The 16,213-nt window shown below is 38.9% G+C and overlaps 1 protein-coding gene across 1 annotated transcript in view; it reads left to right on the top strand.

Annotated features, from left to right (window-relative positions):
* LOC133265296 (fibronectin type-III domain-containing protein 3a-like) overlaps positions 1-16,213 on the top strand; it is a 46,216-nt gene that overhangs the window by 15,148 nt on the left and 14,855 nt on the right. Inside the window, exons 3-8 of the mRNA XM_061445663.1 lie at positions 2,362-2,492; positions 6,822-6,897; positions 8,102-8,178; positions 11,900-12,134; positions 13,337-13,606; positions 14,973-15,028. Coding sequence (XP_061301647.1) covers positions 2,397-2,492; positions 6,822-6,897; positions 8,102-8,178; positions 11,900-12,134; positions 13,337-13,606; positions 14,973-15,028 — 810 coding nt within the window. The 5' untranslated portion in view covers positions 2,362-2,396. The remainder of the gene's footprint in view (positions 1-2,361; positions 2,493-6,821; positions 6,898-8,101; positions 8,179-11,899; positions 12,135-13,336; positions 13,607-14,972; positions 15,029-16,213) is intronic.

Below are 16,213 nucleotides of genomic sequence, written 5' to 3'. Positions count from 1 at the left end.
CCTCTGAAAAATAGGGAGTTACAACACCAAGCAAGTAGAACATATGTGTGTAGGTGTAAATGTGAATACTACCTGTGTCATTAGGCAGTAGGTGAAGGAGTCTAAAAACCACATGGATGTTGGTGCTGTGCTCTGCAGTTTGTCCTGGCTGCACTGCTGCTCAGCAGCATAGATGAAGCCTCAGAGAATTATATTCAGCCAATGTGGGATATGAGGACAGAAACTTTGACTGTTTATTTAAAATTGCAGGTGGTATTTGGCTTGTTTCAGAACACGTCTTTCTACAGCTGGTTATTTTGGTGAGTTGAGCATTTGAATGCAGATATATTTGCTTTTTGGTAAAGGGTTTTCCCCTTTTTATTAAGTGCTAATTTCTGTTGTCTTTGAGGTTCTTAGATGAAAGAAATTGAGACTGTGCACATATATAAAGTATTTTCAGTCTGCCTGTGTATACTGGGTTGCTGTTACAGCTCTTAAAACTTAGATCTAACCTCTAAACCTCTAGAAATAGGAGAGGTGTAGTGAAAGAAACTTCTGCCCTAATGTTAACATCCTGACTGGCAGGTTTACCATGCAGTTATTTTTAAATGGAATCGTTATATACAATCAGATGAATTTGTTTCTTTGGCACAGGTAATTCAAAATCTGACAAATAGGATGGAAGATTACTCAGGAAACAAATTAACATGCTAAGGTAGTTAAGTATATTTAGGATAAACCTGGTATAAATTTAAACTTTGGAGGTCGTTTCTAGCCCTTGATCTGTTGCAGTCATATTTGGCCTCTTAAAATTGCAACTGGAGCAGACCCAGAGAACAATTGGTATGCAAAATGAGCTGGTTTCTTTGGCAGTCTTGGGTATTTTGTTGTGCTGCATTTTGTGGCTGTGTGATTTGTATCAGTTATTTTGAGATGCTTTTGCAAACAAGAAGGAATGTGGTTTTTACCGGTGGATGCTGCTAGCCTCTCCCTTGTAATGGAAGCACAGGAGAAATCATTGTGAAGGCAGTTTTCATTACAGACCCTTCAAGAACAACATGAGTTAAACCAGAAGAAACTATAACAGTTGGGCTGTGATATTTATACCACTGTTGCTAATCTGCTGAAGATTCAGCCCTATAAGCACAAAATTAATCAGGAGTTTTCCTGTCTCCCCTGCTCCCCCAGACATTGTCATTTCCATCCTGGCTGTAGAGAACTGAAATGGGATTTGGCAGTTGTGTGCAGACTGACTTGATTCATGCACAGATTTGAGTGGAGGGAATGATTTTTATTTTTATGAAATGAACTATACTAACTGCATTTTGTCTTCTGTATGGGTTTTTAGGAGGTAATGGGAAGGGAGAAGGAAGTGTCAGCATTTCCTGTATCCTGTTATCTTGTGCTTTTTATGGATGCTGAATTAACTATACCCTGAAAATTCACTAACATTTGGGTTGTATTTTGACATTTGGATTGTATTTTGACTTGTATAGTTACACATTATTCACTAGAAGCCCAAAGCTGTGCAGCACTTTTCCATGTGCAGTTCTGCATTTAGTCAAAGACGCTTGTACAAAGTACTCTACTCTTGTGTTGCCTTGAGCTTCGTTTCCACTGTGTCAGACTTTTGTATTGACATGTTGCAACATTAAGGAAATTGCATGGTTTGGGGGCTTTTTTGATCATCACAGACACTGAAATGTGTGTGCAGTGTGTGTATTATTTGGCCTGAACCTTGGGTTCTGGAGTACAGGCAATTTTGAAATTGTAACTACAAAATTAGGAAGAAAGTGCTGTATAAGTGTGAGTTATGCTACTGTGTAATTACTTCACTTACATACCCGTTTCATCACTCGTGGCATGTCAAGTTGTACATGCATGATGCATATTTGAAGAGCATTATTTTTTAAAGGAGGATACGTGTTGCTTTGATTCACTGCTTGAAAAGTAGGATAATGTATCAGACTACATGGGTAGACTCCATTGTGAAGAACTTGGATTGATGACGTGATCCCCTCCATGCTTTTAAGACTGTCAGTTTGCACAAGTTTTTCAGAGTGGGCATTTTATAGTAAGTATTGCCTACAGTTAAAATCAGTTTATTTGAACATTTTGGGGGGAGAGTTGTAGAATGTTGAATTCTGATTATATTTTCCTACTGAGTTTTCAAATGTTCTTCTCTCATTAAAGGATTTGATTAATATCAGTGGGCAAGTGTTTGACTTTGTTTTGTGGAAGAAGGAAGAAAAAACACAAAAATCTGAAGGCACTGCTTTGTTTTTCTTCTGAAATATTGTTGCCAAGTTAGGCAAAATAGAGAATTAATTACTCGGTGGAGGGCAAAGACATAACCGACACTGGCACTCTCTGTTTTGGCAGGTGGTTAAGCAGTTGTCAATGAATGCTTTTCAGACATGATGGCCGACCAGCCGCCTCCATTAGAAGCTACACCTATACTGAATGAAGTGCCACTTCTACCTCATATGGTTAATGGAGACAGCATACAACAGGCAAGTAAATCCAGAGCATTTTCATATAAGTCATGTAATACTGTGATAGCGGTGGTAGTAGAGGGGTTGACATTCAGGTATACAGTAGAAAACAGAACAGATGAAAAACTGTTGCACAGCATGTATGATGGCTAAAAGAGGCTTGAATTAAAGGATCTATGATACTGAAGTTAGAAAAGCAGGTGGTTCTCAGCATTGATATGATCAGTAAAATAGAAGTGCAGATATAGAGAAGAAAATAATTCCTCGTGAATATAGTGGAAATGTTGCAGATTAAAAGGACTGCTTATTACATACATGTAAGTGTTTTAAAATTAAACTACAAAATCAAAGAGTAGAAGGAATATATAATATATGGCTTTAATACAGTGCTACAGTTTCGAAAGCTCTTAAAGCTCTTGTAAAATAATAAAGATTAGCAAGTGGTTGCTGTGCTCTAAACTAATTAGTCTGTTGCAGGGAAATGAAAGACCTTGGCTTCCTGATACTAAGTATCTTCATTAATAATTTAATTAATTAATAATTAAACTGAAATAAGGTAGGTTTAGATTAGCTATTAGGAGGAAGTTTTTCACTGTGAGGATGGTGAGACACTGACACAGGTTGCCCAGAGAAGCTCTGGCTGCCCCATCCCTGGCAGTGTTCAAGGCCAGGTTGGATGGGGCTTGGAGCAACCTACTTTAGTGGAAGGTGTCCCTGCCTGTGGCAGGGATTGGAGCTGGAGGAGCTTTAAGTTCCCTTCCAACCCAAACCATTCTGTGATTCTGACAGTGAAGACCTTGGCATGTTTGAATATAGAGTGGATAAACAGAGTACAACAAAATCATGAATTGTTAAGGGTCAGATAGACCATGAATACTGGGAAGTTTTAAATGAGATACCCTTTACTTTGTAATTATTACAGATGGAGAGGGAGGAGAGGTGTGCATTGTTTCAGTTGTAGTATACTTGGAAAAATGAGCTTTGTTTAAAAAAATTTACTCTGCATTTGTTCCTCAGGTTCTGGAGATGAAAGCACAATAACTGCATTTTGAAATAAGTAAAGCTATAGAGTCTTGAAGCTATTTCTGAAGTTCTAGCATTAGCAACGTGAAATACTAGACACTGACCAGCTGTGTGGTTATTCATTAGGGAACGTTTCATGTTACATGAGGAAAAGGGATCAAATAGATCTAATTGGGCACTATCTCTGTGGCTGTATTTGTATAGCATGTCGTGTTATAGATCAGTGTGTAGAGAACGAGTGTGTATTGAGTGATCCAGGAGAAGGTGACAGCATTGGAATTTTCAGAACCTAGTGGAGACTGTTTGCAGTTGGGTGAGGTAAGTGGGAAAATGGCATTTGGAGAGTAGATCTGAAGACTGATAGACTCCAAGACTTTTAATTATATTGGAAATTATGAATTAGACTGTCTAGTGAAAAGTCTTCATGGGACCAAGAACATGATTTTATGTTAATGTGCCAACATTTCTCATTCTAATGTGTCTGTATATAAACAATGATGTGATGTTGTCATCTATGTCGCTCTGCCATCCTTCAGTTGCCCAGCACACTTGCTGCTGTCATTTGTGGCACTTTCCTCTAGACAGGCTTGTGAGCCACAGTCTCACATTTTCAAGCTTGCTTTTAAATAGGGAATTGGTTTAGCAGCTTTATTAATGCAGATGATTTTTAGTTATTTTGCTGCCAGTGCTGTAGAGGATAGGCTGATTACAGAGTATTGTACAGTGAGTTTGTTTTCAGATGTAAAACTGCTTCATCTGTGTTGATCCTCCTGGTTCTGAACTGGATGCACAGGACACTTGAAGGTGTTGGCAGGTCTGACTCCCAGCACTATTGTCGTCTGACTTGGCTTAGACTGACTTGTTAGAAACACTCAAGCTTCCTGGAAATTTTCCTTGGAGGAAGGTAGATGGAACTCCATTTGCTTCATTAATTGGAGTGAGTCATTCCTCCTAAGACATTGCCCCATGCATTCCTGAAATTCCAGTCTTTGAACTGCTCTCTGATTACACCAGTTGCTTACAGTCCTTTTCACTGGTCCTTTTCAATTAATAGTTTCCTGAACTGTTTGTGAGAATTTCAGTTAATTGAAATCCATTCTGAAGATCTGACACATGCAGAGGCTCTGAATTTTTAAAAGGATCCCTCTCCTACCTCTGAATTTTCTTGCCTTGGAAGATGAGACTTGCTGTGGGTTTAATACCTGCCTGTGGAGCCCTATCCCCAGCAGCTGCTGTTCACAGCAGACCTCATCTGTCCTGGTTCTTTGTGCTCTGGCAAAGCCCCACCCCGTTATTGTCAGTGTTCTGTAAATGATTATCATTGCTTCTCTCTTTACTTACACAAGTTCAGTAGCATTGAAGTAATACATTTACTTACATACTGAAACGACAGATCTGCTTAAGTTTCAGTCTCTTAATTGTGTCATTTAAAAAAGCATTACCTGTCATCTGGCCTTCTGATGTGATAAGGCCAGTGATAAGTATTGCTTACTGGCTAGGTGTTTTTTTGGTGTTCTAGTTATGTCCAGAACTCATCTACCTAAGTAAAATTCTCCTGTACTGTGAACTCACTGGCACAGGGTCTGTGTTCGTACGTGCTTCTGCATCCCCTGTTAAAAAATAAAAGCTAAGATATTAAAATAAAAGCAACATGCAGGAGCTGCAAAATCGGTGTTAAATGGTGTTTATCAGTCTGCCTCTTTCAGTCCCGCTTTACATACAAGAGTTTAACAGATCTGTGCAAACCTCAGTCTCTTTCTGTGTGGAAGTTGCACCCTCAAGAGTAGAGGGAGAGAAAAGTGGGAGGTGTCAGCCGTAACTTCAGGAAACTGGTGTGTGTGCACTTACTCCATTACTTCTCCATTAGCTGGAGAAGAGTGCTTTGGTTAATGCCAGCATTAAGTGACTTGGCAAACTCTCTGGAAAAGAGTAGTCAGTGGAGTTTGTCAGAAAGCAGAGGTTGAGTGAGGGACCACAAGATCTTTTTGTCTCATTCTTTTCAGTGGTCTTTTTAGTAATGACCACTGTAATAGAATTGAGGCGTACTTAACAAATTCGCAGCTGATAGGAAATAGGGGGAATGGCAAGTATCTTGTAAGACTAAAATTATTTTGGTTACTGAAAGATAATCTAGAAAATTGGCAGCAAGTGCAAAATACTGTGTTTAGGTAGCCAGCTTAACATGAGGAACAGTGGGTTTCGCAGTGGTCCTTTAGGAAAAGGTCTGCAGGGGGATGGATAAAGACTGCAAGTGGAAGTCATCAGTGTTGCATGGTTTCCAAAAAAAGGCAGGTAAAAATCCCCAAAGGATTCATATACAGGGTATGGCATCTAAATCACAGAAAGCAATCTTTTATTGGTGTTTTATTCTTTATTTTGTTGATGGTTAAGACATAGAGTAAGGTTTCAGGTTGAATCAGGGAATGTTGAAGTTAGATAATAAAAACTGTGATGATGGTGACGGTGAAACCATGGTGCAGATGCCTGGGGAATTTACAGAGCTCCATCACTGGAGATGTAGAAGCACTTGTGGCAGATGTGTGCATGGATTAGGGTGAAAGTGAATGCAGGTGTGTCCACACTGACCTGCAGAATCTCACTGTTAGTTGTGTTTCTTCAGTGACAGGGTTACACAAACGTGAGAAAATTCTCCTGATTTTTCAGGAGCAGTTGAGCAGAGATGATAGGCATGACGCGCTTCATCACCTCTTCTGCCCTCCTTCCACCCTCAAGTTACTTCATAGCATCAGAGAATATGTTGTCAAAATACATACCTGAATGATTTCGGTGAAAAAACATGGCTGAGTTTTGAGCAAAGCATCTTTTTTCTTTGTGGCTTGTTTTGTTTCTGTTTGTTTGATTCTGTATTTATTTGTTTTTCTTTGGGTTCTGTTTTTTTTTTAATATGCATAGAGTCATGACTGCCAGTTTAGCCCTGAAACTGAAATAATCTCACAGGCAAAGCTTGGGAAGTGAGGTGAGTCTTAGGTAATTTATTGCTTCAGTAGAAGAAGAAAAAGCAGTGTGAAAATACTGAAAACAGAACCTAAGTCAATGATTTCAAGTGTATCAAGAGAAGCACTTCTGGTTGTAATCAGAGAAAAATCCTGATTCAGCAAAGCCAATGATTTTATGTCAAAGTATTACGAAATTTCAATTCTACCCATCAGTGTTTCTCATCTTGCTTTTTTACCCTCTAAGGTAGCCAAAGCTGTATTGTTTTAATCTAACATGTGGGCATAACGAAGAGTTGTTTTTTTTTCCCATGTAGGTAATTTCTAGAATAAAAAAGAAAAACCAAAACACCTCTTTTGTTTCCTACAGGTTATTCTTGTGCAGGTGAACCCAGGTGAAACATTTACAATTACAACTGAAGATGGACACATTCAATGTATTCAAGGTAAACGAAAAACTGAAGTTCTGACTCCAAATATTTTGATTCACAGAATCACTGCAGGTGTTTGTTACTGTAACGTCAGGTGTGGTTTTATATGTTCTGCAGTGTAATAAATCAGATTTTTCAGTTTGTACTTAAAGCACAAAGGAGACATTGCTGAGATTCCCTGCATCTCTGCACACTTTGCTACTGGTTTACAAAAGGCTGGCATTTCAACTGGTTTTGTGATGATCCTTGAATAAGTGTCTTCCCAGAATATTAACACCTGAATTTACATGGGATTTAGTCCACACTAATCTAAACAACTTGAACAGCTGCTCTGTGACCTCCCTTTACTGTAAGGTAGCGGCATTAGCAGTCTGCTGCTGTTGTGGGAAGCACTGCTACCCCTCTGTGTGTGGCTGCAACCTACTTCTTACCTTCTGGGTAAGTGACAGAACTCCAGATCTCAGTTGGGTCAAAATACTTCTTGTAAGTCAAATTGAATTTATCAATACTTCAATTTTTTTAATACTTGTTTATCATTTCAAATAATATTATATAAAGTGTGTCTGTTCTGCTTACATCAAATCCCAGACAGGAATGCTTTCTTTCAGCTTGATGTGAAAAATAAGCTATTCTTACTTAAAAGAAAAAAGTTGGTAGACCAGCTGTCAGCATCCCTGTGGTGCCAGTGTTGTTTATGCAGACTTTTAACTCTTGTCACAAAACAAGAACTAAAATTTATCTAAGCTGATTTCTGTACAGTTAAATAGATGCTGTTGGCTGTATAAGTGCCATGGTTGGGATAAGTATAACCTGTGCTTTTTGTAGAATAAAGGTACATCCATACTTGCAGTCAGCAATATTATCTAAAATTCTGAAAGTTATTAAGTGGTAGTTCATCTATATCTTGAATGTGAAAATGAAGTATCCTCAGTGACATAAATTGCATTATTTTTCTTGATGGAAACTTGGTACAGTCACTTTTTAATTTTTTTTGAACTCTCAATCCCAATTATTTAAGTTTCTCTCCAAACTGACCTTTTAATAGGATAGTTTAAACCTGGCTTCTAAACCTGCCTGTCTAAAATTAGCTCCGTAAATACAGTTGGATGCAGTTGCCGGCTTTTCAGGCACCAAAGTGAGACAGCACCTTGGGGAAAAAAGGTGCCTTGAGTTGGTAAAAGCCTCATTTGTTAAAAAGTGGCACCTTGTTACTTCTCAGGTCCAGCACACGTTCCTATGATGTCACCAAATGGTTCTATGCCGCCTATATTTGTGCCTCCCGGTTACGTATCTCAGGTAAACTTTAATTTCTTCTCCTGTTTCAGTATGTTTGTGGGTGTAGCTTTTTAACAATAAGGCTGTTGATTATTTTATTTGGAACGGCTGTTAAAAGCATTTCTCATATTTTTTTCCGTTGAATTTACCAGCTTTTTCACTTCAGTGTAGGCTCTCTCGCCTTCTGTTCACATAGTAAAATTTGGTCTAGCTTTCAGGATTTGTTTATAATAGTGCCACTAGGCAGTACAAGATGACTTTCAGTAAGATAGCAGATGGCTCTGAGTTGGCTGTCTGTTCGCTCCATTAACAGGATCCACATCTTGATTTTTTTCTTCAGTCCTGTTTTCAAGGTGAAAGTAGGTGCCTGGGTCATATGAACAGTCCCAGCTGACAGCAACCTGCCAGTGTCAGAGGAGTGATGAGTGTAGCTAAGCACATCCTGTGCTTAGCTCTGCTAGAAACAGTGTGGTGGGAGCATAGCTGGTGGCAGCATCGCAGTTGAACATGTCTCGTGCATACTGTGGGTTGGAGATTCATGCTTCTTACATGGAGTTTATAAGGGTCGTACACCAGTATCATTCTCTCTTTCATCCTTAGGTCATTTTTTTTTTCCTGGACTGCAAAAGATGTTTCTCTAACATCTTCTCATAATTCAGTTTTTTTCTATTCAGAGTTTTCAATGTGCCTTTCTTTACTAGCTCTGATCTGCTTAACATTGAGCAAAACACCCTGCTATTAGAGCAGAAGTGTGAAGAGGAGTGGTAATGCCACTGACATGTGCCTGTGAAATGAGCAGGACTCTGGGCTTCTCTCCCAGCTTTACTTTTCCATCCTCGCTGGTTTTCCACTCCTCTGTGAAGTCATAGCAGGTCAGACCTGCCTGTGGTATTTGAACTGTTATTAGAGACACTTGAAGTTACCAGTTCAGTTTACATTTTAATTGATGCCTTTTTAAAGGAAAGTAATTAAAAACAAAGGTTTAAACAGAACAAGTTGGGGTCTTATTTTTTAGTGATGTTCAAAATGTGGGGTTTTCTGAGGAAGCTTGAAAACCTCGTAACTGTATATTCTTGAGCTCCCAGGCAGTTGTCTTTTTGCATACAACTGTCTGCATTTTGTGCTTCTATTATAAGAAGGTACTTCCATGAAGACCCTGAAGAAAGGTCTGCCAGATAATTTATACATCAGTATGAAATTGAGTTTTCCATGTAAATAGTATTCAAAGCCCTGGCAAATGCTGAGGTGTACAAACTGAAAAATATATTTGTTATGTGTTTGCTGTCACATGAAACTAGGGGGGTTGTTTTATTGTCCCTTGGTCATTATGACAGGGACAGACAAGTTTGAAACAAACTGTACATCAGAGCTTGAGGTACTTACGCTGTTCTTGTCAGTAGATGAGACTTCAACTTTCTGCTCCCAGATCTGTCTGGAGGAGCCTGAAGATAAATACCTTGGCTTCTGCCAAAGCAGAACGAAGCAGTTTGGTAGTGGATGATGGGGGCATAGCAGCTTTGGACTGAAAAAACCACTATGTTAATGTATCCCTTCTACCTGAATTTGTGCCATGTGTCCTGTTTAATATCTATACATAAAATTGAGTTAACATAGCCATCAGAATTTGCTATGACTTTGGTTTGTGTGTATTATAGCATGTGGTATATTACAGAATGTGATGTACTTCAAGTGGTGCATTTAGTTCTGTTGATGAAGCAAAAAGCCCCCCATGTTGTTTCTAAAACAGTGTATTCAGTGTAAGCTTAGTTTTAAATGACCTCTTGTAATTTTTTTCTTCCATTTAAAGTCTGTTGAGAATTGCTAACAAATCAGCCGACTCTGAGGTCATCTCACAGCTGAACTTTGTCATAGCAGTTTGTGAGTGGACACATTCCATTTCCCTTCAGAAGAATAATTTCTCATTAGTTTGCTCTATCTTTTGCTGAGGAGCTTTTCAACATGCACTGTTGGCATAAGCAGTGTTTCAACATCCGTAATGCCTTCTTGGCCAACTCGGAAACACTACAGTGATCTCTTATAGCCAAACTAAATATGCTGTAAGAGGGGATCTCAAAGGAGCTAACAGGACAAACATTTTGCCTGCTTCCTTTAAACGGATTTACTTCATGGATTACATTTTAATAAAATCACTTTTTTGCATCTCAATTGTGTACACCCACCTGCAGCTGGGAAGCATCCCCCCACTTGCATCCACAGATAGTATTTTCTGCTGGCTGCATGATCCATCTCTGTTAATCCTAAAGCACTGTAAGGCCCTGATTAATAGCATTTTGGATTTGCATTTTGAAATGCAACTAGGAGGAGATGGCTGGTGTAGAAGGGAGGAGGTATAAAGCTGCAGACTGATTTTAAGCCAATCTAAGAAAAATGCCTGATTTTCCTACTGGGCCTTGATTAATTTTTAAGTGTCAGTTTGCCTTTAATGATGAACATTTTTCTGTTATTGATTTATTTTTATTTTTCAAATTGCATTGCTCATACCTCTTTAATCTCTTGTGTAAGGGAGAAAACAATTTGTTGTCTGTCTTTAAATAGGATTTAATAGAGTCTAGTTTGCTTCCGAGTCAGACTTCTCATTAGGTACAGTCTGAATCTTCTGCCAGTGGGCTTCTGTGTTGTGGCAGAAGAAACAAACTGGAATACGACCTGGTGATTTTTCTTTCTGGTCAGCTCAGAAGCCTTTGGCCCTGTCAGAACTGTAGGTGCTGAAAACTTAATCCCTCAGTTACACAAAACGAGCTGTAACTGCAGAGTGACAACAAGGCATTGCAGATGTCCTCTCTCTGTACTATGAACCTACCTGGAGAAAGGACCCTGTAAACCTCAGTCTGCTCGTCTGCACCACGAGTACTAAAGATAAGACTAAAATTGTTGTACTTCAGTGTCATCGTTGTTCAGTGTGTTGGCTTGTGAATCCTGCTCTGGTGTTACTCTTTGACCTTGTCTTCTAAAACTTGTGTTCTGTGCAAAGTCTCTTCTCAGTTTTAAGATTTAGAGAAGCGTTATTGTGTTAAACCTTAACCTACTTTTAATGTACTGTAGGGGAAGCAATACATTGAGATAATGTATTTCATGCTGGCAGTTAGGTTACAGAAGGAGCCTATAAATTTAGGACACATCTTTAGAAGCGTGCATGTGCATACATACACATGTGCTGTCTTAGCGTCTCTATCCTAGAGTTCAGACGCACAGACAGGTTCCTCATCTGAATTCTCTTAGCCTGGGGCAAACATGAAATACTTTGACATTTGAGTTGGGTTGGATCATAGTACAAGACAGCAGAGCTGACTTGTAGCACTTTGTACTTGCCACAGGCGAAGAATGTGTATGCAGACGTGTACCTCAAATCTGACGACATGCAGCGACTTGTACACATGATAGCGCTGTCGGTCTGAAGCACTTCATCTGACTGCAATTACAAGTGGACTGGGAATTACAGCCTGATCAATTCACATTACTTGTTTAAAAAATATATACGTACATTATTCATACGTTACAGATTGCTTAGCACTTTGGTGTGTGAGGCTCAGTTTCCTAAAACCGATTGCCTCAAACTCCAGTTTTTTGCAGTAACATGTGCTGGGTTCCCACTGGAATTCATTTCATTGTGTGTATCCCTGACAGACAGGTTGTGGGTATAAACTGTAGAGATTCTTCATCAGATGTGCAATATTTAAAAGATCGTTACTGTACTAACTTAATTTCATGTGTTGCATGACAGGTGGTGGAAGAAAATGGAGTTCGTAAAGTGGTGGTGTTGCCGCACTCGGCCGAATTCCATCCTTCCATGCATCCTCCTCCTCCTCCTCCTCCCCATGTGCCACATTACATGCATCACCACCATGCTCTGCTCCCTCACCCCCCTCACCCAGTGTACCCTGCGGTTCCAGGGACAGGAGAGCTGCCACCACAGTTCATTCACCAGCATCCACCACCACACGTGTTTCAAGAACAAGGTGAGAGCGCAGGTCACGTTTAAATACACGAGAAGGCCTTTCACTTGGTGCATCTCGATTGAGACAGTCGAGTTCTGTCAGCAGCTGTCTTACACGTTTCTGTGATTTTGGGGCTAGTTGTCAGACTCGCTGACACTTACCTGTGTTGTTAAAATCCTCCGTTCTGTTCTAAGACTTTAACTTAGAAGTGTTCTAATACTGTGTATGTTCTTCATGGATCTTTACTTTTGTTACTATAAATGCCCCAATGATTTCTTCTGCCTTTCTCTAAAGTTGTGCTGTTCAAAGCTGCTGTGTTTGGTCACAGCCTTGACATGAAGTTCTTTTGAAAATGCATTTAATTTGGTGCTTGAATGCATTCTTTTGACTGAACAGAGATCAGATATGACTGGAAAGAAAAAACATACATAAGCAAAAAAAATACAGTAAGCCATGTTGGAGGATGAAGTGTAAGTCCACTCTATATTCAGATACTGAATGAAGCAATACTTAAGTGGAGGAATGGGGGCACCACTGAATTAAGTCAAGCTGTAAGCCTTATTATATGTAAACAAGCATTTAACACAAATTGGACTACATAAGACCATTCATTATCTCCCTCTCAAGCTTAAGTTGATAATTAAGCTATTTTGGCTCATGTCTAGGGTAAAAATATTCAGTAGCTCCCAAGCTATGTTTTAAAAAGTTAGTTTGGGTCCTAAATTTGCTTACACTTTTTGAAAAGGTGACTGAATATGAATATGGGTTAAATAGGAAAAATGGAAATTTGCCTGCAGATATTTTGTATATTTTGCTGTAGAATGAAACCTCCAGGTATGGTGTTCTCCTACTACCTGATCTTTATGCTCTTACACTGATTTGAGCCCAGTCCAAAACCTCTTTATCTGGTGAGGTTCCTGAAGTCTGGTGGACTGTGGCCAGGGAGCAGGGCAATATGTGCAGGTTTCCTGTCTGTTGCTCTGCTGCCCAGAGACTCCCAAGCATCAGCTGTGAAACTCCTCAGGACATCCCATGTGCACCAAGCCCAGGTTGCATGAGCCATGGAGCTCCACACATCTACAGACTGACAGCAAGCACAGTGAAGTCCCAGAGGTGTTCAAGTTCTCGTTCTCCTTAGCTACTTCTCTGATAACTTACAGAGAGTTTCTCAGCTGTTTAACAAATTGTACTGAATGATTAAGTAAGTTCTCCTTTCTTTGTAGAACCTCGTTCTCATGGAAGGACCAACTTCATTCAGCGTGATGAAAGGAGTCTCAAAATGCAAGAACACTTGAAGAAGAGACTAAAAGACAGACAAGCCAGTGGTCATACTAACAATAAACTTAACAGTCCTCCATCTTCACCACATAAAGTTAATTCTTCCAATGCAACACTTCAGAATGGAAATGGAAAGGGACAGCAAGGGGCAGGAGGACCACCAAAGCAGAAGCAGATAGGAAAAACAAAGGGCAGTCCAGACACAGATATGGGAGGTAGGTTGCATTGAAAGGGTAAAAAGAAAAAAATTAAAATCTAGATTCTTCTGTAACAGAAAATAATATAAATTCATTGTAAAATAGTTTCTGAAAAAGGAATTTGTCAATTTCTTTGATTATTCAGGATTAGGGAAAGCCTGAAATACTTTCCATTATGTTTAGATTTCTTTTATTACCTCTAGAAATCATAGTAATGTCAGGTTTCTTCATTTGAGATTTATCAGATAAGGTCTTCAGGAAGATCAAGAATTTTAAGCCTTTTGGTTACTTCTGTGCCTTTTCTGACGCAGGACTGATCAGTGTTCCGAGCGAGGGTGAACCTGTGGGTACTTTTATAAAAGACTTCTGGTGTCCTCCTGTGTGGTATTTTTCAGATAACTAGGAGTTATTTAACATTCTGAGAAGTGGAAGGTTTGAGCAACTTGTCAAGTTGCAGGTTACTGTTCGATCAGTTGTAATTTCCGGTCAGTGCATTGTTTTGCTTGAATGAACTTTTTAATAGCTTGCGGCTGTTTGTGTATACTGGAATACTTGGTGTACGGTATCTTTCCTATTGGTTTGAAACAGTGTCACTGAAGTGCAGTTTCTTATCATGATGCCATAAATGATCTGAGCATCTTTTAGAGTTTCATGTATGTCTTAAACTAAGTGGTCTTGTTAGGCTGCAAGGTCTAGTCTTCATTTGTGTCGCTGTTGTATTTATCTCTTCAGTGAGAGAAATAAAAGATAAACCTGACTTTGTAACTTGGGAAGGAAGTAGAGGTGGAAGTTTTCATCCAACTTGTTTCAAGGGTGAAGAATATACTTGATTATAAAGACTTGTCTTAATACACATTTGTGGGGGAAGAGTTTTTTGTTTGCAGAATAATATCCTGAATTGTTCGACATAGGCAATTGTCAAGATAGGATTCAGTTTACAGATGTAGCCCTTTTGGTATCTGTAGCTATCTTTAGTGTGCAGTTTTGATCAGGCTTCTTTCACATTATGCCTAGACCAAGTGTTTTGCAAGAGAAATTCAAGGAAAGCATGTTCAATAGATAAGATCTTATTGTCATTTTTTTAGCACCTTTCGTTTTTGGAAGAATGTTTCTGCGTTGTCAAAGAAAACCTATTTATGCTCGGATTAGGAAAATACACCCTTTGTGCAGGATGTACTAAAAGGGTTTTTGTAACACTGTTAGTTTTGGATAGTTCATGTTTCTACCCTTCACACAGCCAAAACAAACAGGGGAAATGAACTTTGCACAATAATACTATTGTTAAACTTTTATTAAGGCAAACTCCATCTTGTGGTGGCTTTTTTGTAACAGACTGGTTTACTCTTGGGGTTTTGGGTAATCTGTTTTGTATTTGAAATTGCAGAATCTGACACAGAGTCCAAGAAATGTGATACTCACTTGAGCATTGGCAAGCCAGTTGTAAGTATTATCCTTAAAATACCATTATCTTCTGTGCATATACTTCCTGTAAAATGTCTTTTTGATCTTTCTTTTTTCTTAATGGTTTATTTTTTTGATAGAGAAAATGTATTTTAGTTATCAGAATTTATAGCTGGGAAAGGGCAACCATGCTACGGAAACTCACTATTTCTCAACTTTCTGAAACAGTTTGTCTGCCTCAGTTTCCCAGTCTGTAAGCCAAGTTGTCAAGTGTATGTGAGGGCTTTAGTACCAAGCATACCCAGGGCCTACTAACCTAATGGAAGTCTGTCCACTCTTGGAACCATTCTTCATTCAGCATAGAGGATTTAAGAATATTGGGAATAGAGTTTACAAAAATAGATCATCTTTTTACGCGATGCTTAGAGATTGGAGCAAATACTTAAGTATTTACATACTTATTGAGGAAGCTGGAGTCTGGTGATGTGAATTTAAATGCCTAAAGGCTAAAACTGCACTGATATTTTTGATCTTGAGCATGCTTAATGAAATTCTTCTTTGCGTTATCTATACAGTAAGCACAGGTTGTTCTTTTCCTTCAGCTTTCTAGCTTTGTTTACAGTTTTATTGTAATAAATAAATAGAAAAATAAATAAAATTAAAAAATAGAAAAAAAAAAAAGCTGTTTACAGCTTTATGGCTATTTCTGACATCTGTACTTAATGCTAACAGAAGGCTGTGCTGACCTTGTCAGAGAAAATTTGAAGTGAGCAGTAAGAAATTTAGATCAAAAGCTTTAGTTGTGAACATTGAAATCAGAGCCTCTTGCAATCCTCTAGCTTAGTGGTTAAATACGTGATGGAGTTGTCACAGAGTAGGGAAGTTAGGCCATCTGACTGCCTAGGTATGTAGATCTGGTGTCAGTGTTCAAGACTCCTAAATCTGACAGTTTTGCTCCAAATGAGTGATGAAAACAGTGCAGTTGAAACAAAGTTTCTCTTCTTGCACTGAGATAATGTCATGTGTTTGTGCATTTGTTGAGTGTTTGAAGGGAAATCCTTTAATATGATTATTTTAGAAATTAAAAGAGGAAATAATTTACATTCGAATAATGACTCAGTATTTCTGCTACAAAGGTAAAGAATTCCTCCAGCGAGGAACTTCATAGGCGAACTAGCGACACCATGTTATTGACTAATATACCTTTTATTGCAGAAAGCAAAC

The sequence above is a fragment of the Pezoporus flaviventris genome, unplaced genomic scaffold (genome assembly GCF_033815535.1).
Source record: "Pezoporus flaviventris isolate CSIRO_AGI_PZ_B2104156 unplaced genomic scaffold, CSIRO_AGI_Pfla_v1 ptg000005l, whole genome shotgun sequence".
Taxonomy (NCBI): domain Eukaryota; kingdom Metazoa; phylum Chordata; class Aves; order Psittaciformes; family Psittacidae; genus Pezoporus; species Pezoporus flaviventris.
This window is presented reverse-complemented; position numbering and strand designations above follow the sequence as displayed.